The following is a 14,218-nucleotide window of genomic DNA, read 5'->3' on the forward strand; positions in this document are numbered from 1 at the left end:
TCCTTTTTTTGAAGAAATAATTTTATCGTATATAATCAGATTCGTTTTTATATTACGTTCGAAACGTAGACTAATTCAATTTGCAATACATTAATTTTAATATATCACAAATGGAATTAGTCCTTATTTTCGAATCGAGCGATTTAATCTTTGACGAGTGCATGTGCCTTTTTCTCGGTTTATTGATCACAGAGTCCTAAATATGTACTTCAGACATTCCGCGGAGGATGAATGTGGCGTCCGAAAACATGCAGGAAACTTAGAAATTGACTTTTTCAACTTGTACCTATCTCTTCTCCACCCCGTTTCTCTCACGTTAAATCTTAACTTGGCCGTGCGCGATGACAACTTACAAGACTATGCAGTATGCACCCGCTGGGAACATCCGCGTATGTCGCGTATAGGGTATAGCTATAGCGATAACCCACAGGTCACCATGAGACATTCTTCAGCGGTTTGATTTAGTGGCCCTCTCAAAGTACCCTGCCAGCTCTCTGCTCGCTTATCTAGCGCTGTTCAGAACGCTTGTACCTCGGCCACCGCGCGTTCTACACCCTCGTTGCAATACACGTTCGTGCCTGTAGTTCACTACCACGAAACGAATCGGAAGTGTGGCGGAAGTACGCGCGCGCACGACCGATCTAAAGGCGCGTACAAACTGTGCAAACCGCGTGGTTCGCAAGCGAAGGATAAGTTTGTGCAGACGTGTTCCCGGTTGCACAGAAACACACACATTGCACAGAACACACGGTTTGATCGTTCTCTAACCTGGATGTATTTCGGAATTACCTTTTCCTCGTTTCTCTCCTTTCGAACACTGACCAAATGCTACTATTTGGCTAACCATTGATCAAACGATCGCAAAGAGAATTCGGTAACAGTTGATGAAAAGAATTCGGCAGCGATATTTGGTTTAAAGGTGACCATTTAGAGACACGTAGTTTTAATGGCACAGAGAGACGACTGATTAATTTAAAAGATGCATTTATCTAATCGACATTATATAATAATTTTAGAATAAATTATTTTAAAACCAAATTGTTTTATAATATTTTTACTGAATATAATATTAAGTTCTCACATTTCTAATCATGAGAGTAGATATGGAAATGATTAAAATGAAAATTAGCTGAAAGTGAAATCTCGCTTGTAGATTAATTAAGATGAACATCTCACTCGTACGATTTAGCGCACGCTAGAGCAACATTTGATTTAGTTTGCAGCGTGTGCACGCGCCTTAACGCGAGCTTGTTGCAGACACGGGATGATGAATCGCTCGCTCTATCTCTTCTTTAGATCTTATGACTCCGCTCTGTGACGTACTGAATCCCGCGCCTCGGGCTCGATAAATAAAGTGGATTTAAGTACGCCATCAAAGCGCGTTCAGCTCCCTGAAAGAAATCATCTTGATGTTACAATTAAGTTCACTGCAGTTATCGTCCGCCATCAGCTTTCTCCGCCCCGTACACGTTCGCGAGATCCTTATAAAAGTTAGTCACGCTGAAAACGGCGTGGATCAGCTTTCAAAAATACACGAGAATATATGAAAGTGTATACAGAGTAAAAGAGATTCTGCTATATCTAGGATATCCCGTTCCTACCGTATTAATCTTTAATGACAGACATCCCTTTGACGTACTTGATGTCAATTTTTCTTCCTGACTATAAGATGACAAAAAATGAAGCAATTTTAAATCCGTAATTTCGTTAGGGTCTACACTGAAAGAAAAGACTGGCTGCTGCAGCAAATTAGATGGTAAAACATGGCATAGCATTTTTAATTGGTTGCAACAGCCAATTTTTGGATGCTGCAGCCAATTGTTGGTTGTATTAGCCTATCCGCAATGTCAGTATAAGATTTCGATTGGCTAACGCAACCAAAAATTGGTTGCTACAGCCAATTAAAACAGCCAAATAAAAACTAATTAAATTTATAAATGTAATTTTCACATATAATTCACACAGTCAATCGATTTTACTGGATTAAATCTTAATTATATTAGCCTTTCTCGACAGCTATCACGTCTTCCACATCCCCCAAAGTGTCTTCGCGATCGACTAACTTTTAAATAAGAATTCCGTTCAGGCGAAGTCACGTGAAATTAAATGGAAGACCGTTTTGTTTTACGATACGATTGACGTCTTTCCGCGCTTGGTTATACCGCTACTTTCTCGCAGATTGCGCCGTATGTTCCGTACAGGACATTTTGTCCTGACATTTCCGTTCAAGCTTGTAACAGGTCCCTCGCTCGCTCACTCGCTCGTTCGCCCACCTCGGCTGGCATATCTATTTCACCGTTTGGTCCTAAGGGCGCTACGAGTCCCAGAGTATTAATAAATTGCGCTGCATTGTGCTACGCTCTATGTCGGTTCCCACCTCCGCTTCCTGTACCACCGTCACCACCCGTTCTCATCCGTTTTCTCGTCTTTTTACTCCCGCCCGCGCGCAGCTGCCGCGACGAGTATCTCCCATCGGGATTACCGGCGGCGCGTTGAAGAAGGCGAGCGAGAACGCGACGGCACTATCGCTTCCAGAAAAGCTACCGGATGGATTTAAGGGATTTTAGGAAGATCGCCAAGGTCGACGCGAATCGAGGATTTGGCTAATGCTGCGAGTGGTACACGATTCTACGACTCGAAAGAAACGTCGGTCATCGCCATTGAAACTTTGCTTTTCAACCGATTTGCCCTGATTCTATTTGGTTTCGCTATCGAGAACTGTGCTACGAAAACCTCGATTTTCGAAGATCGTTAAGCACATTGATTTTATTTTATCTTTTTTTTTTTATTCACGCTGATCTCGTATGTGATTTTTAACTGATATCGCCTGCAATCGTTCAGACTGAATTACTTCAAGTTGGACGGATTTGTTCACAATGGAACACTACAAAAGCGGCGATGATCTGAAGATTCATATAGCGGTAGGTTCTACGCTAATCGCACCGGAAACGAATCAGTCCAATTCGCCATCGTCTTCCTGGCTTTATTGCACCGCCTTCCAGCTGGAAACTGGAAGTAAGGCGTTAATGGAGCGGATGACATAGAGCCAGAGAAGCAGGTCGGAGAGGGACTATCACTCACGCGACTGGTAACAAACGCACGGGAAAATTCTCCTCTGTAGAGTCTCCAAGTCTCTACGATGGTGGAGCGAGAGATCGCGTCAAAGTTGGGCGCTTCGTCATTTTTAGTAGCGACGACGTGACCTCGCGTTTACGTCGTCATCTTCATGAAGAAAGTCGATCGCCAGTAATATCTATAGCGAGAAAGTCCATTTATCCGTGAATTCAACGTTTCTAAAACTTATAAGAACGTATATTTTAGAATTACTAAGAAAAAAATACTAGGTATATGTGTATTGTATAATAAAGTATGTAAAATTACATAAATAATATTTGTAAAAAAATTAATTTATAGTGGAAAAATTTTAATTGTACGTTTTTAAAAAATTTACTTTTATCTCTAATAATTGTGATTTTACACATAATTTTTTTCATTACAACCATAGAGATTTTATGATGAATTTTTGTTAAAAATGATAAAAATTACTATTACGTAAATTTCTTAATTAGCTGAATTTATATTTCTATACCATAAATTATTGTCAATAAATTTATTAACTGTTTATTTTACGATTATACAAATTACGATTTGTACAATCGTAAAATAAACAGTTAATGGATTTATTGACCAAACAAAATTTTGCAAGTATATAAACGTTGATATATTTTGTAGGATACATGATCGAATTTAAGATTAAATATTATTGGCAGCCTTGTTTCCGTGACCGCGAAATAATTGGGAATATTATCAAAATTCCGCATGGTTGAGCGAGAAATTTCAACGGACGCCGTTCGACCGCACTTCGGAAGGAAGAAGCCCTCAAGCTAGTCCTTGACCCGCCCTTGTGAAATTTGCGTCATAAAGCCAACGAGCGTGCCGCGCACAAGTTAGACGTAAAATTGTTGGCGGAATACGGAAATATGCGAACGGGCCTTCCGGCGTCGTCGCCAGCCGAGTTATATAACGCCTGCTAGTGAAGCTGGCGAGGCATGCTCCATCACGTCCGCGAAATATCTTCGAGAAATAGCGATAGTCTCATCGCATCTCCTTCCGCGCCTCACTCTTTGTTGGCTACATAGTGTAGCATGAAACCGGCATTCACGCGAATAAAATTTTTTGGTCAGTTGATTCTTGGCGCATAAAAATGTTTGAAATTTATGGCTCGAAATCCACAAGTTATAAACGATTAAAAATGAGTTGATTCCCGTAAAGTATATCTAAAAAAGGTTAATATATAGTAAACAACATTTTAACCTTCTTAATCTGTAGAATAAAAATAACTTACATTTATTGATTAACTGATATATAAAATTTGATAAAGTGTAACATTATGAAGAAAATATTAAGCTTCTAAAGTATTGCCTTATTATGAAGTAAGAGCAAGTTCATAGTTTTTCAAATAAACGCACATGATATACATCGTTGTGTTTTTGAAGAGATAAAAATGGCTAAAGTAAAAGAACTAGGGCAAGTAATCCTCTTTCACACGAAAGATAACTCGAGATTGAGAGGAGCAAGTGATGCACTTTGCCACTCTTGCGCTACTTAGATCCTCAAGAAGTCCGGAGAACGTCGATGAGTAGCTGTCTCGAGCTCACCGCGAAATTTCGGGTAAAGCTCGATGATAAAATAAAGCGCGCTCTCTCTTCCTTTTTTGCAAATCGCGCCCGAGTTCCTCGCGAATTGCTCTTCAATTTTCGAGTCGCGGCTCCGGAAGGCAGGCGCCGTGGAAGAATTTCAAGTAGGCGACACGTGTAAAGCATCGGTGGCGCAAAAACAGCTTCGGGAAGTGATTCTACTTCGCGGTGCGATGCAGTTTTGGTTGATTCCCGTTTCGGCTAAGTTCCGGAAACTCCGCTGGCGAAAGTTGCGCCGTTTCAAAAGCATGGGTTCTTACGACTTCCTCTCGGAGTCGGATCATATCAGAGTAATGCGGAAACTGTGCTTGTGAATCATAGACACATGCTGTTGTTTGCACAAAACATTACATCATATAGGTTATTTAGTATTGTAAAAAAGCACTATGTAATAACGCAGAGTAAGAAAAGCATAATATCGTATATCAGGTCTATAGTTTCTTAATCTAATTCAAATTTATTTAATTTTTAAATTGCAAATTCAGTTACCTTTTTTAAAGCTAGTTAATTATTTTAAAAAGTATACTCATATAAGAGAATACATATGAATATGTATATATAAATGATATATGTATGCTGTAAAAAGTTTTTTACGTAAATATAGAAAAGAATAATTTCTTTAGCTTTTTACCATTAAAATATTGATATCAGATGGACGAAGCAACAATGGTATGTTCAGTATTACACACACAGTCCTTAACATTTCCTATTTTTCATTTTGTTAATTGGATAAGTATCTAGTAATTAATTAATTATCAGATAAATAATTAATTTACTTTAAATAACAGACGAATGATTGGAGTAGCTTATTAATTATTTTTGATGTATTATTAGAGCATGATTGCGCTTAGAATTATCGACAAACACTTCTATCGACCAAACTGAAACGTCACTACTCTTTAACGACGCGTAATGTCGCACTATACATATAGATATAATTATAACCGTCTGGCGTTCAATAAGCTGCCAATTATCTCTAATGGATCGCGTTAAACTTCTAAAATGAGAGGCAATGTTGCAAGCGCCGTCGTGCGTGTCGTTCATTAATGTTAATTTTCGATTCGGTAATCTCTGCTTGCTGAATTCAAAAACAGAAGCCTTTGATACTGATGTCGACAAACAATACTTGAAAAATCAGTTATTGATGCCGTTCTCTCGTTACGATAATTTTATCGTTATTAATATAATGAAAGAGTTTCTATCCAATATGTATATATATTTATCCTTAATATTATTAATGTTAATGAAACATGGTATGTTTCGAAATCACATAAATAATTGTACTAATAAATATTATTTGAAAATTACAAAGTATAGTTTTTCAGTTATTTATTTTGGAATTTGTATCAATTTTAGTTCTTCATTATTATTTTATGCTGATTGATAAAGAAATTCAAACAAATTAGATTTCTCTCATGCTTATTCACGATGATTACATTATCTATCATGGGCGAAAGTGTTAGGGGAAACATTTATCGTCTGCAGAAAACACCGCGATGAATGTAGACGAGATTTAGCAAGTTCCGCCATATAATTCAGGAACGACACTTCGAGAGTTACTGCCAAACTTGTGAGTCGAAACGATATCGAGTCGCAAGACCATCGAAATGCCATCGAAAAGTCGCAAGAGAGGGAGATTTGCGAGCACCCTCTTGCCTCTTCATGTTTACGTCTGCACGAGGACGCGGTGCCAATTCTCTCGAGCCATACTCGAATTATGACAATAAGAATGCTTTATTTCTCGGTTTCAGATCGGTGCCCTGAAGAATTATTACCTCTTCTCTCACAAGCGATTACACAAGAGATCCCTCACTGCGAGCGAACCACATCACAAGGCGCTCAGGGATGAACCGCGGGTAAGTCGACATATTCTTGTTTCTGCGCTAATTAAGAGACATTAATTACGAGATGCACACGGGAACGAGATTTGATTCATACTCAAAGAGTAAGACGTAATGTTTGAAAGCCATGGTAGATTTATTCCAGGTCTGTGAAATGAAAGAAAAATTTAATTAGCTTTAGTTACGGTATTAAGAACTTTGCTTTTACTAAAAAGGAAGGAGTTATATTTAATATTAAATTTGCGTGTGAAGAGCGAAATAATGGAGTATGTAGTCATAAAAGACAGAAATAAATATAATTAGAATAAGATAATTATAATCACAAGCAGTGTATACCTCTTTCATAGGTATATACAAACGTTTTATAAATTTATTGGACAGTCGACACGTTAACGAACCGATTGTAACGATTGCTCGGACAGAAAATTCATTGCTATAAGCTCTATTAAATCACTTGGTAAAACTTGAACTCTTCACGATCGGTCAGCGTAAAAGCGGCGTGCATTTCGACAAACAGCTTAATTGGCCAAGTCCGTTTAAAGCACGTTAACGATCGCAAGAAATACGTGTTCTGGCTAGTGAACTGAATGTTTGGCCGAAAAAAGCCCCAGAATAAAATTGTGAATTTTAAGGCTTCTGAAAGGACGAAAATAATTTTCTAAAAATAAGATTCACCATCGTCGATTTTTAACAATCTTTTAACAATCAAATTGGTTAAAAACAATTTTTCTTTAATAATTTTAACTTTATGAAATTGTTGTAATCGTGCCATTTTATCTTATTGAAAAAATACTTTTTTATCTTTGCAACAAAACTGAGAGAGAGAGAAAGAAAGATATTTACAAAATCTAGAAAATATCAATAGGATCGAAAGGCTAGAAAGGATATGAGTTCTGTACTGAGATGTTTTGAAAACAAGCTGTGCAATATATGTTACGTAAATAATAAAGTCCCATCATAAAAATGTTACATTTTTTCTCAGTATGTAACCCTTGCGTTTTCAAAAAATCATTCTCCCGTTTGTATGCAGTTTTTTTATAGTTAAATATTCTGTCACGCAGTGACAGAATATTCAACGGTAACGGTATACCTCACAAAGGATTGCAAAATGTGTCTTCCTTTTTTTGATTGACCAGAAACGTGTTTTTGTTCGGTTCTAAATTTTAGCGTTGTGGTAAAAAACGTTGAGTTTTAACTATGAAAAAAATCCCAGTCAAGGATAGAAATTATTTTGCAACTCTAAAACAAAAAACATTTTTTTATGGCATACGGAAAGAACGATTTTGTTGAAGTACTTAAAAATTCAGCTAGATCCAGATTTAAAAATAATTATATTGGATTATTTTTTAGTATTATATTGAACACACTCGAACTGGTTGCTTAAATGTCAAAACTTTTTTTTGTGCAGGATTATCACGTTTAAACATTCTCTCCCATATATAATTATTTTAATAATCCAATATAATTATTTTCAGATCGGCATCTGGCCTAATTTTTCTAGATTTTTTCCGTGTAGTAAAACGTTTTTAACATTTAATTCAGGATTATTACGTATACATATTTCCAGTTGTTATTTTTGTGTGAAAAAGACGACACAATTTACGTGCATTATTATTCAGCGATAATAAATCGTAAATCCGTCATAGCCATAAATAGTTTATGAAATTCCATCCTTGTACCTGTAGATTTTTTTCGAATTTTTCACTATAATATCACTTTAGTACTCGCGCGGGAAATACCTGGTGGTCGCTTTAAGTGCACTCTCGGTGAAGCCTCGTCGTCCCTTCTCTCACGAGGACGTAGCAAAATATCTCACTGTTTCGAGAGACAATATTGTCGTCGCCGCGTTTTCCGCCATTGTCCTCGTCTCGATAAGCTCCTTCTCGCGGGTGAAAATTACGAAGTGGAAGGGTAGACGAAGTGGTTCAGGAAAATATCGTGCGTCGAAGAGGGAAAGAGAGAAAGAAACAGAAATGCACAGCTCTTCGCATGCATACGAGGGATCGCGATATAGCATTAATTATGAGCTGGGTACTCGCGGGGAACACGTTATCGTGAGGAAAATGCCATTTGCACGGGACGAACGTGCGGGGGTAATTTCCGCGCGAGATACATTTTTTTCCGAACGCGCCGCGCCAGAGATCGCCGGGATTTATGGCTGGCAAAGTCACGGATACGTGACCGGAAAATCTCTCTCGTTTTCCTAACGATCGTGACTGGCTGCTTATTAATTGTGCAACACGCTTAGTTAACCGCTTAATTGTTCGCTATAAAATAGACGATTATAATGTTTCATTTCATTGCTCATTTTTATATTTTGATGAAAAAGTGTCATGCTCATATCGATGCAAACGAAACTTATTACGAATGAAAAAGAATTATTAACACCTTATTTCTTTCACTAATTTGTTTTATCATGTTAGAAAAAGCATCGTACACTACTTGAGAAATTGTTTTTCCAAGAAATTGAGGAAGATATGTATACATAAAGAATTCTTCACATAATTTTAGTCTGAATTTTACAACTTTCTTCATTGGGATTATTACACGAACTATTATTGAAATTGAAAATTAAAATTCCATATAACTTTTATTAGATGATGTGCTGTCAGAATAGTGATTAATGTCGGCATTTAAATTTTATTTAATTTTTTTTCCTAAAGGAACAATTCAATATCTCATGTCTGATGAATCGATGATTAAATGGATTATTTGATAATTTGCTTGATCGAATATTTATGTTAATATGTATATCTACATGAAACATATAATGTTTATTTTAATAAAAATTTATAAATATTGATAATTAAAATTAACTTAAAAACGATTACAAAGTAATTTCTACTTAATTGGCGATCATATTTAGTGATATTTTCTTTATTATTTGAAATTATGACTTCTATCTACAACTGTTTATAATTCATAAGAGAATACGGCAACATCTGCTACTATTCGACTTCACGACTGCCATAATCGTTTGATTTTAAGAGACTTTTAGCATGTTCAATAATCGATATGGAGCAGCACATGTACCAAATTTCCTATCTTACACTCATTGTGTTAGTTTGAAAATTCGGAAATTTCTGCATTGGCGCGCGCCTTCAATACGACCGTGAAACTAACTCGGTTAATCCTGGCGTATTTGGAGCCTCGCCAAAATTGCGTGAGGGTCGTGAATCTGTCGACTGGGCATCGAATCGCATTGCGTGTCTGGGTCCAACACGAGGATATGAATGAAACGGGAGGAACGCGGCGCGCGCTAGAATTAAAGCTCGTTCCCCGAGGCGTTTTTCGGTGATTGTTCGATTTATGACCCTCGATTGAGTCAATCTGCCCTGGTGAATTTTCCACGTCGCAGTGTCGCGATGTATATAGCCGTCTGGCCAATCACACAATAAACAACAGTGATGCTACGAGTAGTTGTTTATTTAAAAAAAAAAAGGATAAAAAGATAATTTTATTTCTCTAGCTTTCTTTCCTTCTCTCTCTCTCTCTCTCTCTCTCTCTCTCTCTCAATTAAATTTTTTCTGTTTTTTTAATTATTGATAAAATAATTCTTTGAAATAATATCAAATGTATTATAATAATCATTAAACATTTCATAAATATACGAACGTCATAAATCCAGATTTTAATAATTTTGTAAAAATAAATAGATAAAGATAACGATTAATTAGTTGATGTACATAGAAATAAATGCTTTCTCTCTTTATAATCTATTTAATATTTCTCGGTATTATAATTCTCAATACATATATTATAGAAATTATTATATTTAATTAAATTTCACATAAATTTTATTATGCATGATAATTTAAAATCACATGTGATTAATAACTTTATCCAAAGCCATTGAAGTGCCTTTCTTTTGATGTAACTTGCTTATGATATTATTAACATGTGAATATCGTCCAGCAAAAAAACCTGACTGATAACACTGATGAAATATTCCGGACACTTGGGAAAATCTGCGACCGTTATACCAGCTTACATTACCGTATAATGTCGTGTGGAACTTAGTGTAATGACGTGAGAGATAACAAAACGTATTCTGGCGGCTAATGGCTTTTAGGTCGGTTCTCCAAGTTATTCAAGTTTATAGCGCGATGACGTAGCTCGAAGTCGATCATAGAGCGATGTCGCAAGAAAGCTCGTTGCAGATCCGGGGTATGCTTTCGGTTGCAGGTGCACTGGTTCCAACAGCAGCATGAGAAGAAGCGCAAGAAGCGCGACTTTGACGCCGCGTCCTACGCGTTCGCCGATTATCAGCCCTTCTTCGGCGGTTTTGGTCCGCGTCCGCGGCAAGCTGGCCTGTTTCATCGCCAAAGAAACAGAGGCGTGCCACTTCAAAATCTGTTCACGGACCCGCTTTTCAAGGAACAGTGGTACCTGGTAAGTACATCTCGCCGCGCCACAAGACGGACCGCCGTGACAGAATACGTGATGAGAATCGAAAGAACTCTGTACGGTATCTAAATCACTTGACATTTCCGATTATTATTTCTTTCTCGAGAAAACTTTATCGATGATGTCAATTCAAAAAAATTTACACTATGCTCATTTTCCGAAATTTTCTGACGAAAGAAATATTAGTCGTTTGTATTAATTAAAAATTATAATTAATGTGTATATTTCAAACACTATAAAGAATTGGAATCAATATTAAATTGCTTGTGACATTATCAATTTAAGACTATTTCAAGACCGACGAATAATCTGCGCGCAGTTTCCTTGAATTGGAAATTGTAACAATGGAATAAAAGTAATAGGTAATAAAGAATGAAAATAATGATAAGAGTAATATTCCAGACTTGTTTACTGTCATTTTTATTAGATAATGTCAATCTAAGGAGGAATCATAAATCTTCTTCAATTATTATGACATCTACAATCGCATTATTCGTTTAATCATGACGTTGACATATTTTATTAATTAGAAAATTTGGACGCAGTCTGCGTCTCAATTTTTAGTTACGATGTAATTATGCCGAATTATCGCATATCTTGCACTGTAATAACCGAGAAACGCGACGATGTTTCCATTGCGACTCGATGCACTTGAATAAGGTATATATCTTGGGCAAAACGCTCGCATAACTCGCATAACTTGATTCGCGTAATCGTGCCGGACGAGTAAACAATTATCCTAGTAATAGCTCGGGTCCCATATAAACAATCAATCAACGTGTTTGTTATCCGATTAGCGGCTGCAACTAATGCGATCTTATTGAGCGAGAACTGTCGAATCGATTGACGGCCCGGGCCAGCCTGAGATTATCGAAAACAACGCGCCTGACGTTGTTTTAGACCTCGCCATCCTATTGGGTGGAGCGTTATTGTTCCGTTCTAGCTTGGCTTAATCGCTCTAACTCTTCAGCCTGATCATCCTGGCGCGTTAAGCGCATCAGAGAGATCGAGATGTTTTATTATAATCGTTATTTAAAACGTTCAAAAGAGATTATCTTTAATTCTGCGTATTAAATTTTATATTTTACGTTACAATTACGAGTTATAAATTAAAATTTGTAATTAATTTGTGCCTCCTATGTAAAAGATATATATGTATAAAAATGTCAAATAGGAATTTTTTATATTAAGATTACTTTGCCATAGTAATCTTACAAAAATTTTTGGAAAATCAGATTGATACTTAACCATTTTGATCTTTGATTTTAATTTCATTGTTTATTGGCTTTGTTGAATATTAGATAATTTCAAAATTTTTTAACATCATAAAAGTCCCTTGATAGAATTCTATTATGTACATTTTACGTTCTTTTCTCATTTCCGATTATAAATATGTATATATGAAATACATTTATATATCACTCTGACTAAGGATGTTTTTCGTAATAAATTCTGTACAGTTCTGATATGTTTGCTCGGGTCATTATTAAATTTATGGTTAATTTAATTTATGATATTACTATTAATATTTCAGTTTTAATTTGCGATTTAAATAAGCGCGCAATTTAAATAAATGAAAGATGCATTTAAAATTTTAGCAATACTATGAAGTTAACATCTAGCCTTGACCGTATTTGACACTTTTTTGCTTGTTTGATTTATTCATATTGCGATCTAGTATAACTTATTAACGTTTATGTAACACATAAATAAAAAATTAATAAAAATAAGATAAAAATAAAAGGTCTATGAACCAAGCGAAGTGTTGATTGCTTAAAATCGACTAAAATGTCAAACAAACCTCTATCGAATCATTTTCAACATTACAAAAAATTAAAAAATAACCGTAACGTCTTAACGTATTATGATTAATCAACGAAAATAGAAAACATTAATTTTTTAATGGTGAGATATTTTAGATAACGACAGAAACTGGATAAACGCGAGAAACTAGAAATTTCTGTGTAAGAGCAATAAATCTCGACACTTGGTGTATCGCACGACCGGACTTGGTATACTTATTTCTCGCGCGACCAGTCATGTCTTAATGGACCCGCGTTGTGCTGTACATGCGTTTTCTTGCGAGAACGTAAGCAGCTTATAACGTGCAGCCGTACCGTCTGGAACAGCAGCAGACTGGCGAGAAACAACGGAAACGGGGGTAGCTCTAGCTTTTGGCAGGTTCGCCCGATATATCCGGCGCGGCAGAAACTTTTCTCTCTCTCTATTCCCCGACGCGTCGCCCGCCAGTGCGGCGTCTCGGCCTAAGTTTACCGAGAAGTTCTCGATTATATCGAGTGTCCCGGCTTCTAGCTGTTCGGTTACTTTCATTGGCGAACGTCCGAGAAAACGAAGGGAACATCCCGATTGCCTGTTCTTGCGAATGCTCCAGGCGATTACCGGAGGTAGTTACTTTAATTCTTAATTCCTTTACGGGAGGGAAATCTTATCCTTCGTTTTATCTCGAGTATACTTTGGCAGTATTTTAATTCGAGAGATGAAGAAATATATAGAAACTCAAAGCTGAATATCAAAAAGTTGAGAAAGGGGATGGGTGCTCGATAAAATTTTCGCTTTAAAGAAAGAAACTGCCCCAAATTGATCAAAGAATCAAAGATGAAAGGAAGTTTGTGAAAACCTATATATTTATTCGCGATGCTGCATTATATAAGCCACTTTGTAAGTGAACGAGATTGAACGAACCGACAGCTGTAAAAATAAATGTAATTTCTTTTTCGATATGAAAAATAAACAAATTCAGTTTGCGCAACGGCGCACTTACAAAAATACATTCTGCACTCTCTCGAACTCCTTTTTCCCCTCGCTTATTCCGACGTGTATTGCAAGGAGAAAAGTCCACGTTTCTCGTTTTCTGACGTCGTGATTCGATGTGGCTACGGCGTGGAAGCAGGGAGCTTTAAAGAAACGCGGGGCGCGCGTATTACGATTTTGCATAATGGACGTAATATCGGGTGATATGAAATTTGAGCAGCTCAGGCGAACGCCCGATATCTGGGGCCTCCTCTCTATTTGCAGAGAGCAATGCCCAAATATGCCGACCCTCGAAACTCGGGCTCGGAAACTGCCGTGTATAAAAGCACAGGATGCAGGCGTTTACGAGATGCCCGGAGCGTCGCTTGAGGCGCGATAGGAATCCGGGGCTTACGTAAGCTAATAAACCACCTATGATACTCCGTACGTGCAGATATATCATATCGATATCCTGTCTGCAACACGAACACAGAAATAACCGAAAGCAAATTGATCAATATT

The 14,218-nt window shown here is 36.9% G+C and overlaps 1 protein-coding gene across 3 annotated transcripts in view; it reads left to right on the forward strand.

The window, feature by feature from the left end:
• The window catches only part of Fur2 (furin-like protease 2), a 410,564-nt gene that overhangs the window by 378,965 nt on the left and 17,381 nt on the right, over window positions 1–14,218 (forward strand). For all 3 annotated transcript variants that reach the window (XM_018509972.1, XM_018509981.1, XM_018509991.1), the window contains exons 3-4: window positions 6,449–6,553; window positions 10,724–10,930. In XM_018509972.1, coding sequence (XP_018365474.1) covers window positions 6,449–6,553; window positions 10,724–10,930 — 312 coding nt within the window. The remainder of the gene's footprint in view (window positions 1–6,448; window positions 6,554–10,723; window positions 10,931–14,218) is intronic.

This window comes from Trachymyrmex cornetzi, unplaced genomic scaffold (genome assembly GCF_001594075.2).
Source record: "Trachymyrmex cornetzi isolate Tcor2-1 unplaced genomic scaffold, Tcor1.1 scaffold11, whole genome shotgun sequence".
NCBI lineage: Eukaryota > Metazoa > Arthropoda > Insecta > Hymenoptera > Formicidae > Trachymyrmex > Trachymyrmex cornetzi.